Source organism: Peromyscus eremicus, chromosome 10 (genome assembly GCF_949786415.1).
Source record: "Peromyscus eremicus chromosome 10, PerEre_H2_v1, whole genome shotgun sequence".
NCBI lineage: Eukaryota > Metazoa > Chordata > Mammalia > Rodentia > Cricetidae > Peromyscus > Peromyscus eremicus.
The window spans coordinates 85373832-85393621 of NC_081426.1; the positions used below are offsets into that span (position 1 = coordinate 85373832).

General features: G+C 45.6%; 1 protein-coding gene across 2 annotated transcripts in view; it reads left to right on the forward strand.

The window, feature by feature from the left end:
* Positions 1-1925: 1925 nt before the first annotated feature.
* Bmp2k (BMP2 inducible kinase) overlaps positions 1926-19790 on the forward strand; it is a 106143-nt gene continuing 88278 nt past the window's right edge. For both annotated transcript variants that reach the window (XM_059274702.1, XM_059274703.1), the window contains exon 1: positions 1926-2121. In XM_059274702.1, coding sequence (XP_059130685.1) covers positions 1926-2121 — 196 coding nt within the window. The remainder of the gene's footprint in view (positions 2122-19790) is intronic.

The window sequence follows — 19790 nt, forward strand, 5'->3', positions numbered from 1 at the left end:
CTGTCTCAAAAAAAAAAGTAAGATAAGGAAATATGGCTGCACATAGTATCATATTCGTCTACTTTCACAGGTGTGCTAGGGAGTCCAGAAACACTATCAGGCCTATATTTGAGAAAACTGGAGAAATGCTACATTCCAGGTGGAAAAAAAAATCTAGATTTTTGGCTTAAGAAATTGGAATCTTTCAATAATTACTTTTTCAATAAAGGATCTTGCCATGCACTCCAGGTTGGCCTCTAGTTTATGGTGTTCCTCTTTCAGCGAGGATTAGACGTGAGCCGCCACACCTGCTTTCTACATATAGCAAGGAGGCCAAGCTAGGCCTGGTAGTGATACATGATCATAATCCCAGTACTTGGGGGTCAGTGGCGGAGAAAGGAAGATCACAAGTTCAAGACTGGCTCGGGTATGTAATGAGTTCCAGGCCAGCTCAGGCTGCATCTAACTCCACCTCCACAGAGTTAAAACCGCCACAAAGTGGGCCGGAGCGATAATTTCCCTTCTATCTGCCCACATTCTCTTCCACTCCCAAATGCCTTCTATCCACATTCCCGTGCCGGCCCCGCAGTTTATGAAAGTGAAGCAACGAGGCATTCTTTTTCAGATAGGCAAATCTTTTTTGTGAGGGTGGGACCAGAAACTGCGGCTTCCAAACAGTCCTAAACCTGCTAGACTGTAAGGATCTGATCCTAATCTACTTTTTCAGAATGCCCCAAAGCGAGGAACTAAGAATTTTGATGCTCCCGGCCAAACTACCTGCCAGCTGCGTGACCTTGGGCGACTGGGTTAAGTTTTCCCAGGCAACAGCGATTCATGATCTTTAAAAACGGTCTAATACCTGTTCTGAACACAATCGCACGGCTCCCACATTGCAGAAAGTGGGCTTTTAAAGCTCTCTCCTAAGTAATTCTTAAACCGCAGAACGCTTCCGAGTGCAAACATCCGGTACAGTGCGAGGACACCTGGGCTTTGCAAGTCGCCTTACGGGAACCTGCGAGCTCCGCGTTGCTCCTCCGCCCACGCTCCGAGGCGCCGGGAAAACCGATTCTCTCGGGAAGAGAGTCTGGAAAACTGGCTGCGACGCGAAACGGGAAGTTTCCGCGAGTGGGCCAAGCTGCTGGCGGCATTTCAAGACCCCCAAAGCGACACACACACACACACACACACACACAATCCCATCCGAGCAGCCCCGCCGACCCGCGCTAGGACCACCTCCGGCTAATAACGGGGACCCGGGGACTCCACTCTTGGCCCCACCAGCCTCCTCCCCCCCCAACCATGATGTCCCCACCGTCCCTCTTCCACGTGACACGGGCCGGAACCGTCACTTCCGGCGGCGCGGGCAGCGCGCCTGCGCGAGGCGCCCGGCTCTGCAAGAGGCTGGCACCGGCGCCGCACCCCCCCTCCACTGCCGCAAGAGGCGGGCGGCGTCGGTCGGAGCCGGGGGCGCCGGCGGGCGGACGGGCGGGCGGGCGGGCGGGCGGGCTGCGGTCTCCAGGGTGCGCAGGCCGCGAGGCCGGGCCGCCACGCCCACCTCGGCCGGCCCCTCCCTCTTCCCCCGGCGGCTCGCGCCCCGCGCGCCAGGCCCCGCCCCCGGCCCCGCCCCGGCCCCGCCCTCCCCGCCGCGCTCTGCGGGCGCCGGGCAGCTGCAGCGGGCGGCCGGGGCTGCGCGCTCGGGACGCGCGGAATGTGAGGCGCGGCGAGCCGCTGCGCACCGACGCTCGCTCGCTCGCTCCCTCGCTCCCTCGCTCCCTCGCTCGCCTCTGGCTTGCTCGCCTCTGGCTCGCGCGCGCGAAGGGCGGCGAACCCTTGGCGGACGGTCGGCCGCGCCCCGCGCTCCGTGTCGCGCGGGTCCGGGGGGCTCTTCGCCCTCGCGCGCGCCCTTGTGCCCTCCCGGTGCCCTCCAGCGCGCGGCCGGCGGGACCATGAAGAAGTTCTCTCGGATGCCCAAGTCGGAGGGCAGCGGCGGCGGCGGCGGCGGCGGCGGCGGGGCGGCGGCTGGCGGGGCCGCGGGCGCCGGGCTCGGCGGCGGCGGCGGCGGCTTTGCAGGCTCGTCCGTGGGGGTCCGGGTGTTCGCCGTCGGCCGCTACCAGGTCACCCTGGAGGAGTCGCTGGCCGAAGGTACGGGCGACGGGCGCGGCGGGAGGCAGGTGAGGGAGGCCGGGGTGTGGCGGTGACTGAGGGGGGCCGAGCCCGGGCGGGTGGAGAGCGGCTCGGGCTCGAAGCCGCTGGCGGCCCCGGTGCGGGCACGGTTGTCCGCTCAGGAGTTTGAGATCGTTTTCTCTGTTCTGGCTGGCGCGAGGAGAGACATAGAGAGGACGTCCCAGTAAGTGATGTGGTGTCATGAGTGGACCCATGACTCACTGGAGGGTCAGCCGGAGCAGTGTCGGACCCTGCTGGGCCAGCTGTGGCTCTGGCCGCTGTCCTGCGTCGCTCTGGGGGTCCGAGCCTCGCCGACACGCAGGGCAGTGGATCCCGCCCGCGGGCGCTGCGCTCGGGCTGGGGTTTGTTTCTGGTGAAAAAAAAAAACCAAAACCCCCAACAAAACAGGCGTCCCAAACCCCTGTGTATGTGACTGTGTGCATGCAGATAACCTGTATGTGTGTGTGTTGGCATCGTCTCCGAATGCAGTTAAGTGGTTGCTTGGGGCGGAGGTGGGGGGAGTAAACTTGAAGTGCGTTTATCTGTGTTGTTTAGAACCTTCTCCCTGGGACCAGGTCCTGTTTTTGTCCGCCCAGTGTGTCATTTTGTTAGTAGTTTAAAAGGCGAAGTGGTACATACAGTTCAGCTTTCCCTTGTCAGGTTTTCGGTGGCTCTTTCATTGTCTATGACAGCAGGTAAAAGTCTAGTCACACAAAAAGTTTACTCCATGTTAAAAAAAAAAAAAAGCTAGACTTTAGTTTTGTATTTCTGGTGTGAATGGCTTGTAGAAAATACTTTCTGATTTCTTATTGCGTGTATCGACTTTGAAGTTTTGAGTGCAGGGTATTAAGAACTACGTTGAAAAATCCATGAGACATATTTCTTGCTGATAAGTAAATGATTAAAAAAAATAAAGCTAAGAAAAAGACTGTAGGGAGAAGTCCTGATGTTCTGATTTGCTAGTTAGATGTCGACACGGTTTGGAAACAAGACAGACTCCACTTGTGTTGTTGAAATCCCGTGAACAATAGGAAATCAGTGGGAGAAAAGGCTGAGGGTCAAGTATAAAATAAAGGAATGGCAAACTTCCATTGTCAGGGTGTGTGTCCTGGTGTTGCCCTTGCTCAGAACAACCGCCCTGTCTGAACCTTGGTGAAGTGGAGGGAAGGGATTGCCAGATTTCCAGAGCGTGTCTGGGAGTAGTTTTGGTCGATGTGCTACGTTGCAAACTTTGCTAGCTCTTGATTCCACGTGAATTTCAGGTGTTGGTTAAGTTGGGGTGTAGGTGTTTCCCATTGGTGGCTATTGATGCACAACACTGTACTTTCAGTTGTTTAGTAGGTGACTGAAGTGTGACTTGACTAGTGTTATCCCTCCTTACTGAATTCCAGGTTAAGTCTTTTTTTTTTGAGACAGGGTTTCTCTGTGTAGCTTTGCGCCTTTCCTGGAACTCACCCTGTAGCCCAGGTGGGCCTTGAACTCACAGAGATTTGCCTGCCTCTGCCTCCTGAGGCGTGCGCCGCCGCCGCCGCCGCCGCCGCCGCCGCCGCCGCCGCCGCCGCCGCCGCCGCCACCACCACCACCACCACCACCGCCCGGCCAGGTTAAGTCTTTTATTTAGTGTTAAGACAGTACTAACATTTTACCAATAGACTGTAAATTTTAACTTAGCCCTATCTTTCCTCACACTCAGTAAGAAAGCACCGTATCGCTGTTAAAGTGTTTGTTGGTGTGTGGTGTGTGTGTGTGTGTGTGTGTGTGTGTGTGTGTGTGTGTGTGGTGTGTGTGGATAGTAGAGATTGAAGGCGGGGCCATGTTGCCAGACGTCTTACCGTTTTAAAATTTTGGGACGCAGTCCTGCTAAGTTACTAGGCAAGGCTTGAGTTTTCCATCCTCTTGCCTCAGCCTCCCCGTGCTTGGATTCCACGCAGGTTGTTATCAACAAGCACATCTTCTACTAACTTTGGCCTTAAGTGTTTACGTTTGTTCTTCGTGTGTGCATGTTTGAGTGTCCGTGGGTGCATGCGTGTGTATGCCTGTGTACAGTTGTGTGCGGAGCAATGTCAAGTGTCTCAATTGTTTTCTACTTTAATTTTTGAGATATTGGACCCATAGGTTTGGCTAGACTGGCTAGCCAGAGAGCTCCAGGGATCCACCTGCTGCCCTCTCCTGCTAGCATCAGGGTTACAGAAGAAGGCCCCAGGGCTCAGCTTTTACATGGGAGCCGGGGATCTGAACCTAGGCCCCGATGACGGTTTGGCAAGCACTTTACCTTTTTGATTTCTGCCTCATTAAATTTATTTCATTAATTTAGGGTGTGCTGGGGGTCTCTTTTAATCCCAGGCCCATGGATCTCTGTGGGTCTTTATAACAAGTTCCAAGACAGCAGGGCTACAGAGAGAGACCCTGTCCCCAAAACAAAGAACACAAAAACCTCAAAGTACCTACTTATTTAGTTTTAATGGGTGATGGAGTGGTAGGTGGAAACAAAGTTGAAGAAACTCGTGAAAGGTGGAATTTCCTGTCTTTACACATGGTTCCTGGGACCAGGTTTAAGTCTCGAGAAGTCAGAGCCCAGCTAGGCTTCCTTCCCATGTACAGGTCTTCCCTTTCTAGAATACACAATTGAAATAATATTATTTTACTCTTAGTGATTCTGCAAGTTAGGCAAGATGTTTAAGCACAAGGTGGTTCACATTTCAGTATGATTAATCAATAATTGACAGATTTGCCTGTCATTTGAAGTGTGTGTGAAGAGGCGTTCCATTTAGAGTGACCCCTTGTGTTTTCAATAAACCAGTTTCTGTCTTTCTCTCTGTAATTAATTGTGTAGCAAAAGTCAATGAATATGGGCTTAGCAATAGTGAATCTTTGCTCCCAGGGGAAATGACAGGTTACATAGCACTTAAGCCTTGGTTCGCAGCATTTTTGTTGGCTGATTTATATATGTGCCTTGTCCTGTGTGTATCTGTGTTTAAAGACACCTTATTTAATGTATGTTAGTGATTCATTAGCGTGTCATTATCTCTTAACTCAGGCCAGCATAAAGATTATCTAACGCACGATTTCTTTGTAAGGAAATCATGGCCTTCCTTGAACTTGTGAACTCTAGACCTCACTGTGCCCAGGAGCCATTTTAAACACAGAAATCACCTATTAAAAAGCAAACAGAAAAGATGACACTACACTCACATGGGAAGAACACTTACAGTGTAAGGGTCAAAATAAGGGCATGCAAGTCAAGGGATTCAGTTTTTCACCCTTGTAAATGACCTTCAAAGTGCCATGAGTAGTGACTGAAGGATTAAAGTACATTTTAGCAAGTAGACAAAGTGACAGATATAGATGACGGTCAGCTGTTGTCATACATACATGTGCATGGCTTTGTATACTATAGTTACAATGGAAGCATTTTCAGGGGTATGCTTTTGTATGTATTGAACTGTTGGCGTAGTTTCCTCTGTGAAACAGTTTGTATTATTGTCTTTTTTTAGTTAAAAGCACAAATATGCCTGAAAGTGCTTGCAGCTTTCCCCCTTTTCAATTTCTTTTCAGAGTTTAGAGGGCTGATACCATAGTGAGGCATTTTCATGTGTTTTCTCAAAAATGATTCAGTTTCAGGAGTTGAACTAATCCCGAGTTTGGGCTTTAAGATGAGGCGGAGTCATATGGCAATGCTAGTTTGGAACAGCGTCCACTTGTCAAACACAAATCATTCAGTGTAATCTTTAAGCTTTTATTAAAAGGTAGGACTGAGCTGGGCAGTGGCGGCGCGCGCCTTTAAGCCCAGCACTCGGGAGGCAGAGCCAGGTGGATCTCTGTGAGTTTGAGGCCAGCCTGGTCTACAGAGTGAGTTCCAGGAAAGGTGCAAAGCTACACAGAGAAACCCTGTCTCAGGGAAAAAAAAAAAAAAAAAAAAAAAAAGGTAGACTGGTTTGTTGTTCATCTGTACTTCCAAAAGAAGGGTAGAAGGGTTTTAATGCTAGTGTAGGGAATTGGAAAGCAGGAAGAATGCTTGTTTGTTCAGTTTTGTGTCTTTGGAACAGGGTCTCATGTAGGCCTGGCTGACCTCAAATCTTGCTGTATCTCTGAGGTTCATTTTGAACTCTTGCCCACACCTCCCAGATTGCTGGGATTGCAGACATGTGCCACACACTGTACTCAAGAAGTTGGTTCTCCGTGATGGTTGTTTTTCTCCACCTCCGTATTTAGTGTACAGAAGGGCCTTAAAGAGTAGAACACTGGTGATGTGCTGAGGTCATCTCAAGGTTACCTGGGCTGGATAGGAATGGCACTGAGAGTGTGCTGAGAGAGGGTAAGACTTACTGATACGGTTATGCGGTCCTGCCTCTGTCAGTAATTGGAGACAGGAGCTTAGAATGCTGTAAATGTAACTTAGTTTTCTCAGCATTAACTAGAGTGAGTGAATATAGGCTGAGTATTAACTGCTCCTCATTGTTAATTTTATAGGAAAGTAGTAACACATGTACATTTAATTTTGCAGTCAAGTCAGTAGGGAAATGATGACTTAAAGTATCCTCCTTGCAGAAATCATCTATGGCTACCCAGTGACTTAAGTTAATGTTCCCTAGAGAGGACAGGAAGGACGGAGGGAGAATTTCACAGAAACACCAGCGGTTGTTGCTGTTTCACATCTTTGTGTTACGTGCTGTTCATGTAGCCCAGTAGAACTTGCAGTGTAGAAGACACAAGTTAGACAAGCGAAAACCACTTGGTTAATGTGGTTAAAAACGAAGAGAAAGCTTATGGTCTTAGAATAACTGAGTTTGGACTAGGGAGTTGAGAAGAGCCTTTCAACACTTTGGAATGGTTAGATTGAAGGAGGGACGCTTCAGAGCAGGCCAGGAGGGAGCAGTCCCTGTGTGAAGAAGACTTTCAGGAGAACAGTGGACCACAGTGATGGGGCAGTTGAAGAGGGTCATGTGGGCCAGGATGATGGATCATGTTGAAGAGGGCTCCAAGGTGGTATCAATGAGGGGACTAGGGTACTGGGCTGTGCATGGCGGGCTGAGTTTGGGTTTGTCTGTAAGGTAATATGAAGATATTGAGCAATTTACACACTCATGCGCTCTGATTTTCTTAGGATCATATAGATTGTTAGACAGAATAAATTAAGATGATTAAAATTGACAGTGAGAATGGAGATAAAATGTTACATTGTTCAAATGTAGGGGCTTGGAGGGTTGTGCAGAAGGTGTGAAGGAAGAGTCAACATTAGGCATCTCTCGGATGGAGTTAGCATTTGCCAAATTAAGCGCAGGACAGATTTGGGCAAGGTATTGAGAGGCTCCTGAGCAGTTCCAGAATTGTCAGGTTGAGGTATCTAAGAGGACATGCCTAGTGAAACTCGGGTATGTGGTCTGAAGCTGGGCAATGATGTCTGTGCATAGGGATGTCTGTGTATAGGGATGTCTGTGCACAGGGATGTCTGTGCACAGGGATGTCTGTGCACATGCCACAGTACACATGTGGAGGTCAGAGGACAACCTGTAGAACTCGGTTCTCTCCTTCTACCATTTTGGCTCCTGGATGGAACTCAGGTCATCAGCTTGTGATAAGCACTGTTACCTGCTGAGCCATCTTGCCAGCCCCTGATCTTAAAACATTTCAACTTATCAGAATTATTTGGAGAACTTGATAAAGTGCAGAATTTGAGGCTGCTTCTCAGAGTTTGTCTGGCCAAGGCCCTGATACCATCTGCAGCCTCTGGAACGACACATGAGAGCCATGGATTTAGAACAGGCAGAGACAGGTGTGGATTTGATGCCGGGAAACCTGGGCTGCTTCAAGACTGGGAATGGGGAGTTGTGCTTGCGTGATCCATTTCTTGGCCTGCCCTTCACAGCTGTTGATGCTCCTGACCCACCTTTACAGTTTTACCCCTGGACTCTGCTCCAGCCTCAGTGTGCTCTACTTCCTGTTACTCCATGACTCACTCTTGTGTTTGTCTGTCGCTCACTCTCCTCTGCGTTCCCTGCTCCCTAACTAAGAGCTTCCTCCTTCCCGTGGACACTTGTGGCCGTTGCTTTTTGTCTTGTATGGCACTCAATGTTTTGTTTTGAGATGTAATTATGTTAGCACTTAGAAACACTAAGGTAGTTAATTATTGTTGATCTCTTACCTCCCGGAGGAGATAGTAAGCTTTGGGGGACTAGAAAGACTCTCTTAATTGCTCTATATTTCCAAGTTGTTCTTCCATGGTCATTCAGCTGTGATGATTTTTGAAAAGAAACGTATTTTATTTTATTTGTTATTATTGTAGACTTGAGAGTGCTGGTGCGTGCCACAGCACCTGTGTAGAGGTCAGAGGGACAGCTTTTGGGAATCACTTTTCTCTTTCTTCCATGGGATCCAGGAATTGAACTCAGGTCTTCAGGGCAAGTGCTTTTACCCACTGAGGGATCTCAGAGAGCCCTGGTTTCTGTTTTTAAACCACATGGTTTTAATAGATTTAAAGACCTAATTTGCAAGTTGAAAAGTACCAGTGAAGGGTTCTTTATTGGACCATCAAAGTCTTTTACTTGGGCCAAGGGACCCTGAATTTTCTACTTCTGTGAAAGCAAGTTAATTCAAAGTGTCATTTCACTTAACCTCTTTAAAGAATAGCCAAGGGGTCCCCTTATAGTCACCTTACTCTGTTGACATATTTTTCTTTATTCTGCAGAGGTGGTTTTAAAAAAGAAAAGCATAGAAATGGAAAGCACAGAGGAGGTACATTCTGTACACTGTGAGAGCCTTACAGCATGCCTTTGAGAACAGTAGAAGGATAAATCTGTAGCACCCTGTATCCTTGGCTCCTCTCCTCTAGTGCATATCCAGTAACTTTTTTTTTGTGTGTGTTGAGTTAAACTCTTAGGAAACATTGTTTCCTCTCCCGAAACATGGATTTAATGTATGAGGAAGATTGAAGAAGGAAATTTGTGATAGCATCCAACAATGCATTGCATGCTAGAGGTCAGTAAGTGTGGGTAGAGCTCAGATTCATGTCTAGTTTTAAGCTTTTAGTGAAAGCTGATTCTGCAATTGTGATAACTTCCTTTCAGAACAGGTCCCATACTTACCCTGTGTCGGTTACCACATTGAGTCTACCAGCATCTTTATCCTAGGCCACTTAGTCTCTAGAACTGTGAGAAATGAATTTTTTGTTTATACTACAGCTTCTTAAACTGTGGGTCATCACCCCATGGGTTATATAACAGTGTGGGGGTGTGTGAAAAATTTTGGCAACAGTAAAAGGTTTCTGAATGACCGAAGACCAAAAATAAATTCAAAATAAAATGTGTCATGAACCTGAGGTGATCTGACAGTTTGTCTCAGTGCACTGGGTGACTGACTCCACTGTATTCGTGGTTCTGAGCCTGGAACATGCACTTTGCAAGGTGCATGCTGTTTTACCATGCAACACCAACGGACACTGCCTGAAACGTCTCGGCTAGATCTGAAACTTGACATTATGAAGTGCAGGCTTTTATTGCACACAGTTTTCTGCTTTTCTAGAAACACAATACTTTAGTTACAGAAAAACAAAGATTTATTGTTTTCCTGTTGTCGTGGGTCATATCAAATTAGTTTATGTTTGGATTGTGTTAGATTAGATTAGAATGTTTAAAGATTGTTATTTGAGGGGTTGGGGATTTAGCTCAGTGATAGAGCGCTTGCTAGGCAGCTCTGAAAAAAAATTGTTATTTGAATTGTTTCGAGTTTTATAAAAGAGTTATTTAATGAATTTTGACTTGGGTCTGGAGCAGACTTCGCCTGACAAATTCTGAAATGGTTCTAGACTCAGATTTGCCATTTTGTCCTGAGTGTTTATATGAGGCAGTATTCTCAGCATTAACAATTATGAAGTAAAAATATCAGTCAGCTGAAAAACATTGAACATACTCTGTGTCCTGCGGTATTAAATATTTAGGCAGGATCTAATTCCTGATGTAAAAACAAATGAGGACACCCATCTCATTATTATATACATTTGCTTTATTTTAATGAATCAGAAGCTGCATACCGAAGATTCCTTTACATTCTGTATACCTTGTTGTCAGTGAAGTTTGATTTGAGTATCTGTTTTGTGTACCATGTACCTGAGGTTGTGACAGTCTCTTAGGCAGGAGGAGCATACAAGTGGATAAAGTTTAAGAACCCCTGCTGGGTACATCACCCAATTTGAGATATTTTGATAGAATTGGCAAGACAAAAGCATTTCTGTTTTTTTTTTTTTTTGTTTTTTTTGTTTTTTGTTTTTTGAGACAGTGTTTCTCTGTGTAGTTTTGGTGCCTGTCCTGGATCTTGCTTTGTAGACCAGGCTGGCCTCGAACTCACAGAGATCCACCTGGCTCTGTCTCCTGAGTGCTGGGATTAAAGGCCTACGCCACCACCGCCCGGCTCTGTTTTATTTTTTGTCTTACATTGTTACATTTGCCTAGAATGCAGATACCTATCATTGTGCCCCCTGCCCCCTTGTTGAAATTGGGTATTGTAGGAGGCATTTAAAATACAGTTACTTTTTTCAAATCTTTTGTTTGCTCCTGAAGCATGTCTGCAGCCTTTGACACCATACGTGTGGAGCTGTTGCTTACATGGCTAGCACTTAACCCAGCTTTGTTTGTTCCACTGAAAGTTTTTCTTTATGTTAAAATTTATCCTGTTTAAGATTGGACTTGGAATCATCTTTCATCTCTCACACTGTTGTACTCACCGTAGACATTCAGTGTATTTTTAAAAGGTTGAGTAGTTGACTTACAAAGTGACCAGAAGGCCTCCTAAAGTTACTGTGAACAGATACAGTCATGTTTGAATTGTCAGTCTCTCTGCTATGTTGCAGCTGGTGTCTGTTCCCCTGCCCCTCTCCCCTCCTTCACCCAGGGTTAGCACTGCCACCAAGCCCCAACCCCCAGCACTGTTTTTATGTCCCTTGGTAGAAACTAAAAAAAGAAGGAACTGAAATAAAGTATTCGATAATAGTGTAAGTATGGTATCATCTAAATGGACAAAAGCACATTATGAGATTGGATTTTGAATTTTGGGGCTTTTTTCTGTTTACACGTATAGTTAAATTTTCTTTTCTGGGATTTTATTAGGTGTGACTTTCAAATGTTCTTGCTTGAGTTCCCTTGACTGATATCACTCCACTAAAGAGAGTCATTACTGTGGTTCTCACTGGGTGGTGTATAACTCTTTTAAAGGAGAAGTCCCTTGGAGATTGGCCGTCTCATGAGTGGTGGGTAGTATCAAGACAGGATGGGTGCCTAAAAGGGTGAGAGATTTGCAAGAAGGAAAACGTCCCTGTTAAGGCTGTCCTGTAGCTTTGGGACTCTTCTAACTGGAGTAGGCTGTAGTGGAATTACTCTATGTAGATCTTGATTTTGTTCTTACATTAGGACATTTGTGATCATAGCACAAGGTCAGAGGGTAGCAAACTGTGTTTAAACCATTTTTGTTCACAGCACATCATCACCATCTTGACATTCTTCTGTACTTTGTTCCTAAGAGTTCCGACACACCCCTTTCTTGCCTAAATGCTATAGGCCTTCTTGGTTAGGACTGGCTTGGACTTTACTAAACTGTTTTCTTGTGAATGAGATTGTCAGTAGTCTAGATTTTACTGTTTACCCTGGAATCATTAAGATATTCATGCTAAAATCATTAAACAAAATAGTGAAAGATTTCACTTACTGAATCCTGTCAACTATTTTTCCAGGAAGTGATAGTGCATCACAGGCAGTGACCCACTTTTTCATTCTGTGGCCTGCATCAGAGGCTCTGCTACTGAATGTTAATGTCCTATCCTTTGTGTAGGGAAAGTGATGGTACTGATTCATGACCAATAGGGTATGTACTTAAATTTTTTTCAGAATAAGGGTAAACATATGTGTTCAGCTGTACATAGGCTTTTGCTGTTGTCTTCCGTGATTACTAGTGGAAATTTATAAGATATTTAATTGCAGTAATGTGGATATCAGTTTTTGTGAGGCATATATATGATGGGCCAAAATTAGGATCAGAATAAGTCTTAATCTTATTAGTACAATGTTAATGGTTAATTCATCCAACCAACCCAGTTCAGAGCTTCACAAATAGTCAGACAGTTGCTAAATATTGGCATTTTAACCTTTTATCAAAATGCTGTTTATATATTCCAAATGAGAAACTTGAGAATCTCAACCCAAATGAATATTTTTTGTTTCTAGCCTAGCAAAAGTAGTGCTATAGTTTTATTTTTGTGCTGCCTCTTCATGGGAAAGAATGTAAAGTAAGAAGGTCCATGTGGGCTCGTGGTTCTATCAGCCTGTGGCCAGCTGACTTGGTTTCTGGGCCTGGTGGGGCAGGCTTATCTCAGAGACAAGACACAGAAGGATGTGGGATGAGATACAGCCTCCATCGCACAACCCCAGCGCTCACTTCCTTCTGCTAGGCAGGCCCAACTCCTAGTTAATCATCTCCCCAAACTGAGTCATGTGACTACAATTCAGTGGATTAACCCATGTGTAGGAGCCCATGATTCAGTCCCTCCAGCTGGGCCAAACCTGCAGCACATGAGTTGTTTTTTTTTTTTTTTTAAGTATTTCCTATTCATACTAGAGTACTTTTCATTTTATTTAAATGATGATTTCAGAGTCCATACAAGTACCCAGACATGGTGGCTTATGGGAGCCTGTACTCAAGAGGCTGAGGCAGGAGGATTGCTCTGAATTTGATTGTGAGAAGCCTGTCTTAAAAAAAAATCGAATAGAAAAATCCTCCCCTCACAAGTTTGGATTTTATTTCTTTTAATCTGTGTTCGTGATAATTTTATCCAAAGAAAACATAGGCATAACGCTTATGAATTTTTAGTTGTTCAAAATTGGATTTTTACTAATCTTGCATGAATTTCTAGAACAAGAAACGTTCGTTTGCACATTAACAGTTCGAGTTTGTTTTTTCATCGTAGCACTGCCGTTTTCTTAGTAAATTCTACAGGCATCTCAGCAAGTTACTATTGCTCTGAGAGGCCCAGGAGGACAACTTCGGGGGGCAGGGACTTGTTTCGGCCCATGGCTTCAGAGGTTTCAGTCCCTTTCCCCGACACCATTGCTTCTGGGACCGCAGGGGGACAGAACAGCCTGTGCTGCTGCAGAGTAGCTCAGCTCATGGTGGATAGCAGCCAGAGAGAGAAGGGGATACAGACCAGGGATAAGCTTCAGAAGCACACCTCCAGTGGCCTACCCTCCCGGCCCCTCAAGCTTCCTCCGCTCTCTAAGTTCTGCTGACAGCTGGGACTGAGCCAAACTTACGCAGGTGGCTGTGGTTCATGTCCAGACTGTAAAAGCCACTAGGGTGAGGGTCAGCTCTATTGATTTTCACCTTTTGGAGAACTAGAGATAGGGTTCGTGACTGGTGTATAAAACCCCGAATGAACGAGAACATATCAGCCACCTTTTGAAAATGTTCTAAATAGTGTATTGAATGGAATCAGTATTGTCAGACTAACAGTCTTTAAAAAATGCTATTGCTCCATCAGAGTTTTCGTAATTGAACTGATTATTTAATTTTAATTCCCTCATCAAACTATAGGAAGTGAAGTTAAATGATGGAGCGCAGAGTCGTACTGCTGGTGTTGGTTAGACGGTAGACCTTAGGTCTCACAGCCTAGCCTAACGCCTCCTCTAATGTGTGTGCATCTCATAGGCTCTGTGCATACACAGGACTTCTGATGAAGATAAGGACCTGCAAGCTGATGTCAGGGGACTAGAGGACCTTGTAGCTAGAGTATTAATGCCTGAGGAGTATGGGGTGAGATGCTCTTAAACACTTTTGTTCTGAGTTTCAAAATCAAAACTTGTTTATTCTTCTTGAAGATCATCAAATCAGATGTACACTTTTGAGATAAGATGATGATTAATTTGAAAAGTTTAAAGTCCCTGCGTACCAGTTGCTTTTCTGTCGCTCTGATAAAGTACCACGATATTTTGACTTGCAGTTCCAGTGGGCTAGAGGTCCACAATGACAGGGAAGGTATAGCAGCTGGATCCGGAAGCTGAGAGATCTCATCTCAGCTGTCTTATGAAACAAGCTGGAGAGGGGAGAGGGAGAAAGAGCCAGTGCATGAACACACACACACACACACACACACACACACACACACACACAGAAAGTCGGGTGTGGCTCTACATGACCTAGACATTCCACAGCCTTTTCAAAGAGCACCACCAGCTAGGGACCAAGGGTTCCAATACATCAGCCTCTAGAGAGCATTTCTCTTTCAAACCACCACCCCCAGCTTCCTTTGAATTAATCTGTTGTCTCAGACTAGAGAGGTTCTGTCCGAAACGAAGTGATATATTTCCTTACGGAGTAAGTAGTGTAAAACTGCACCGGCTTCATCAACCGACTCTAGTAAAGCAGTACCTAGCGTGACTGCTAGGGCTGGGAAGGAAAGGGAGACTCCGAAGGCATGAGCAGGGTTCACCTTAAATGGAAACTCCGGTTCCTCCCTTCAGCCTCTGATAACCACTCGTCTGTTTCTAGGAATTGGATTAGCCTGGGCACTTCCCAGAAGTGGAAGCAGACAGTAGTTGTCCTTTGTGCCTGCCTTTCTTACCGTGATGTCTGCAGACTAGTCCCAGTTACAGTTTGCATCAGGATTTCATTCTTTTCTTTTTACTTTTTAAAAGGTAGGGGATGTTTCGCCAGTTAGCCCAGGCTTGCTGAAAATCAAGACCATCTTGCCTATGCCTCCCAAGTGCTAGGATCACTGGCATGTGCCCTCAGAACTGCTCACCACTGTCCTTTGAAGGTGCTGCTCCGTTGTGCACTTTTACCTCATTTGGGTGTGTCTTCACCTGTTCATGGACATTTGGTTGTTTCCCCGTCTCGGCTGCCATTGCTGGGTGTATAAATATGTGTTTGAATCCCTGCTCTCACTGTTTTTTGTTACATTGCTAGATGATGGGAGAGTTCTGTGCCTGTCTTTGGAGGCACTGCCATTCTGTTTTTCATAGTGTTTGCACCGTTTTACAGTCCCAGCAGTACACAGGGATTCCAGCGTTTCAGCTCCCTGTCTCCCCACTACTCAGCTGTGTGCTGTGTGCTTTCTTTCTGTCAGCATATCCTAATGATGTCTCGTGGTTTTCATGTTCATTTTCCCGACCGTTCGTGAGTTTCAGCTTCATTTCATCACCTTACTGGCTACTTAGGTGTTTTCGTGTGATGAGAAGACATGAGAAATGCATATAAATGCTTTTGCTGTGTAAGGATAGATAGTGGGTAATTAAGAAAAAGCACTTGGAATCCTGCCTTATGGAGTCCCCTTTTTATTTGAAGGAATGGCTGACAAACTAATTATTCATTTATGTTTGGGTTTCTGGCAACCAGTTTTCTCAAGTGCTGGGGCGAGTGTCATTTTGGGAAAACAGCTGATGGGTGTTACTAATGTTGAAATTTGAACTTCCAAAACACAAGTATAATTTTGGAAAACATGTATCTGCCATTGTAAGGTTGATAGCCTCATTACTTTTAATGGCTGAGGAGACAGGTGATATTAACAAATGCAATTTAAAAAATCATTTAACAGAATAGCTGTGTAACTGAGAAGGTATTTTCCAGTACAGTATTTATAAAGCACACAAATAACACACGGATTTGACACTTTTATGCATATATCTTTACTTGAAAATGTTCACTGCAGAGTCATTGGTCTGGTTGGAGGCCTCTGGTTTCTGTTACACTATGGATGCTGGGCCCTCACTGGGATTCCTCTTAGGTATCCTGTTGTTACCCTGTGTCGTAGAGATCCTGCAGCTTTGGGTCTGATGGGTGGATGTTGGGGTGGGCCAATTCATAACCCAGGTTCTGGGCCTGGGTAGTTGCAGGGTTGGTCAGCCCATCAGCTCTCCCTTGTCCTCACCGCCAGAGTGAGCTCCCAGCATTGCCCTGGCTAGCTCACCCCTTGCAGCAATGAGCAAGGGGCGGGGCCAGTTCTCCTGCTCTCAGGCCCTCAGGGTCAGCTCTCCCACACCTGCACCTGAATCAGGGCAGCTCTGCTGTGTTTCCCCGGTAAGGTGCAGGGGCCACTCTCCTGAGTGCTGCAGCTGTTGAGGGGCACGGGCAGCTCTCTCACTCTTATGACCTCAGGGTCAGCTCTCCTACCTGTCACAGGTGCAAGGAGCGGTGGGGGGCATCTCTCCCCCACCAACACCATCTAGCAGATGAGGGGCAGGGCCAGATCTCCCAAGCTCATGTTCTCAGCCGTTTCATCCACACCCCATCAGAAGTGTCAGCTCTACTGTGCCGCTCAGGCAGAGTGCAGGGCCCACTGGTGAGGGGCAGAGACGGCTCCCTCACTCAGCACAGGTGGTAGGGGCAATGGAGGTAGGGGTAGGGGCAAAGGGGGGCGAGGGCATCTTTCCCTAGCCCACACCACTACATGGCTGACAAGAGGGGATGTGGCCAGTTATCCCACTCTCACAACCTGAGGGCTAGCTCACCCGTGCCTCTGCCAACAGGTGAACTCTACTGTGCTGCTCAGGCAAGGAGCAGGGCCCGCTTTACCCCTGCAGCTCGTAAGGGGGAGGGTCAGCTCTCTAGTCTGAACACATGGAGATTAAATGTAACAGTACAAAAACAGTATCCATGATACGGTTTCAGATGCCACATTGCAACTGGTCTTTAAGAAATGAATTGTGGCCGGGTGGTGGTGGCGCATGCCTTTAATCCCAGCACTTGGGAGGCAGAGGCAGGTGGATCTCTGTGAGTCTGAGGCCAGCCTGGTCTACAGAGCAAGTCCCAGGGCAGGTTCCAAAGCTATACAGAGAAACCTGTTTCGAAAAAAAAAACAAAAAACAAAACGAAACAAAACAAAACAAAAAATGAATTGTCATGTTTTGCCAGGGAAGTAAAGAATAAACTATCCATGATTTTATGAGAAGACTGTTTTGTTCTCAAACAGGCATAGGACCAAAGAAACCATCTTTCCTTTAGTTAATTCCTGTAGGTATTTTGTTACAGTAATGGAAAGGTGACCAACTCAGTCATTAATTCTAAAAATGACTATTCAACTATAGGAAAGAAAACGCAGATAAATGTAGAGGAAGTTGTATCTGGGAATTCAAGCTTGTGAGTGGGAGTTGTGAGGAGGGCCCTATCCTTTGAGTAGCTGGCTGTTTTGGCTGTATTATGTTTTAAAAACTGTAGCGTGGCTCCTGCCAGCCTTGGGCGAAGTGCTTCTCAAACTCAGGACCGTGCAAACAGCCTGGGCTTTGTTAAGCCGCAGCTCCTGAGTGGGGCCTGAGGTTCTGCATTCCTAGCAAGTGCTGAGGTTACGTCAGTGCCTCTGGTGTCCCAGGCCACATTCTCCTGTAAGTCCATGAGCACGACCCCTGCCTCCCCACGGTACGTCATTGTAAGGATCCGCTTTGTTAATGGCCTTGACATGAATCATTAGGAGACAGGGTCTCATTGTGTAACCCTGGCTTACTTAGAACTCACTGTGTAGACCAGGTTGACCTGGAACTCAGAGATCCACCTGCCTCTGCCTCCTGATTGCTGGGATCAAAGGTGTAATAATTATACCCAGCAATTCTCAGCAGCTCCAACACTCTTCAACTTTATCTAGTTCTTAAATCTCAAGAGGATTTATTCTATATTTAGGGGAAGATTTTAGGTTTATCAAGGATTCTAGATATTTCTTCAATGTTGTAAGTTTGGTTGGCATTACATGAAGACTGTATAAATAAGGGAATTGTCATATTGACGATATTGATTATACCTTTCCAGGAGCAATCTTTTCCCTTGGCTCCCTCCCTCAAATGTGTGTGTGTGTGTGGTAGTGTCAGGGTCTTACACTTTAGCTCAGGCTGCCCTGGAACTCAGCAAGTAGCGTAGGCTGCTCTTGAACTCATAACCCTTTTCTTCGGGCATTCCCAGTGTGCTGAGATTACAGTGTGAGCCACAGTGCCCAGCTTGCACCTCTCCATTTTAAAGTCATTCAGTGATATTTTCTTAGTTAGGTCCTGCAACTCCATAAGCTTAGTCACATACGCTTATATTATAAATGAATTAACTTGTCATCAGTGCAAAAAATCATGTTGATTATGCTGATTTTGAGAAATGATAATTTCCCCCTGATTGGTTATACAGTCTTACAGTTTTACATTAAGGCCTAAGAATCCAAGATAAAATGACAGTTCCTATCTAGGAATGTTTTGTCTGGATGTTTTTAGTGGACTAGTTTTCCTGAATAAAGGTGAGTCATGTTGGTAGAGAAAAGCATATTTAAGTCACACAATATGAAAGTTAACAATTAGGTGGAAGGAAACAAAAGAAAATAGGTGTCTACTAGAAATGTGACCTGAATTTCAGTCTCTCAGCTTCATTGCCGTGGACTCTCTAAGGTCAAAGGAGATGGCCCACTAAGTAATTTTTATGTTATGGGAATAACCTTTAAAATTTTTATATTTATTTATTTATTTGTCAAATGTTGCCTTTCTGTCCTCCCTAACCCAGACTCTGGCCACTATTCTTTTTGTCTCTGAACTTGACTATGATATGAGGTCTGTATAATTGAAATCGTATTGTATTTGTCTGTGATGGACTTACTTCACTTGTGCTAAAACACAACAGTTATGCCATGGTACTGTTGTTTATATCACACAGTTTTTTGTATATATGAAAAAAACTCTTCTTATACATCTGAAAGAGTACAAAAGAGTTAAGAAGGCAAAGTTAATGTATTTTCCTGGAATTCAGTCAGCATGAAAGTGGATGGTTGTTGCTGTGGTGAAACTCTGTGATGCCAGGCTTGTTGGGTGAAGTAGGAGGAACAGGAGTGCAGGGCCAGCTGCAGCTACACAGAAGTGTAAAGCCAGGCTAGGCTGCATGGGGCCTCTCCCTAGAGGAGAGATGGAGAAAAGCAGAGAACGACAAGTTAGGATGTGAACTCTTAGCCAACTCCTAAGGAAACTTTTCCTTTCTTTCTTTTTCTTTTTGAGATAAAGTCTCACTAGTAATCCCAACCGGTCTGGAACTTGCCATGTAGACCATGCTGGCCTCAAATTCCTAGATCTCCTCCTCTCTGAGTGATGGCATTAAGAACATGTGCCACCTCGAAGGTTAATGGAATAATTTTATAAATATTGTTAACCATAGAAAATTTCACCACTGCTGAAAATGACTTGCTTTATTTCCTTTCTTGATTGCTTTCTTTTTTTCTTTTTGGTTTTTCAAGACAGGGTTTCTCTGTAGCCCTGCCTGTCCTGGAACTTGCTCTGTAGATCAGGATGGCTTCAAACTCAGAGATCTGCCTACCTCTACCTCCCGAGTGCTGGGATTAAAGGCGTGCATTACCATTGTCCTGCTCTTGATTGCTTTCTATAGCATAAAATAAATTGTTTTATCTTGGAAATAATCTGCTTTTAGAAAAACTGACCATGTTCCTTCCGAGGGGTGACTGTTAGCAGGTAGTCTCAGCCTGCCACTTCATATGTTTTAGTAACAGTGAATTCTCTTACTCAGAGATCTTCACAAAATTTCACCATAATCATTATTCAGGAGTGTTTGTGATTAAAACACGGTCTTTTAGGTAAAACATCTTTTGTAAACCAGCCACACATCATAAATACCCGTGTCTCTAAGCTGAGTGAGAATTTACGCGT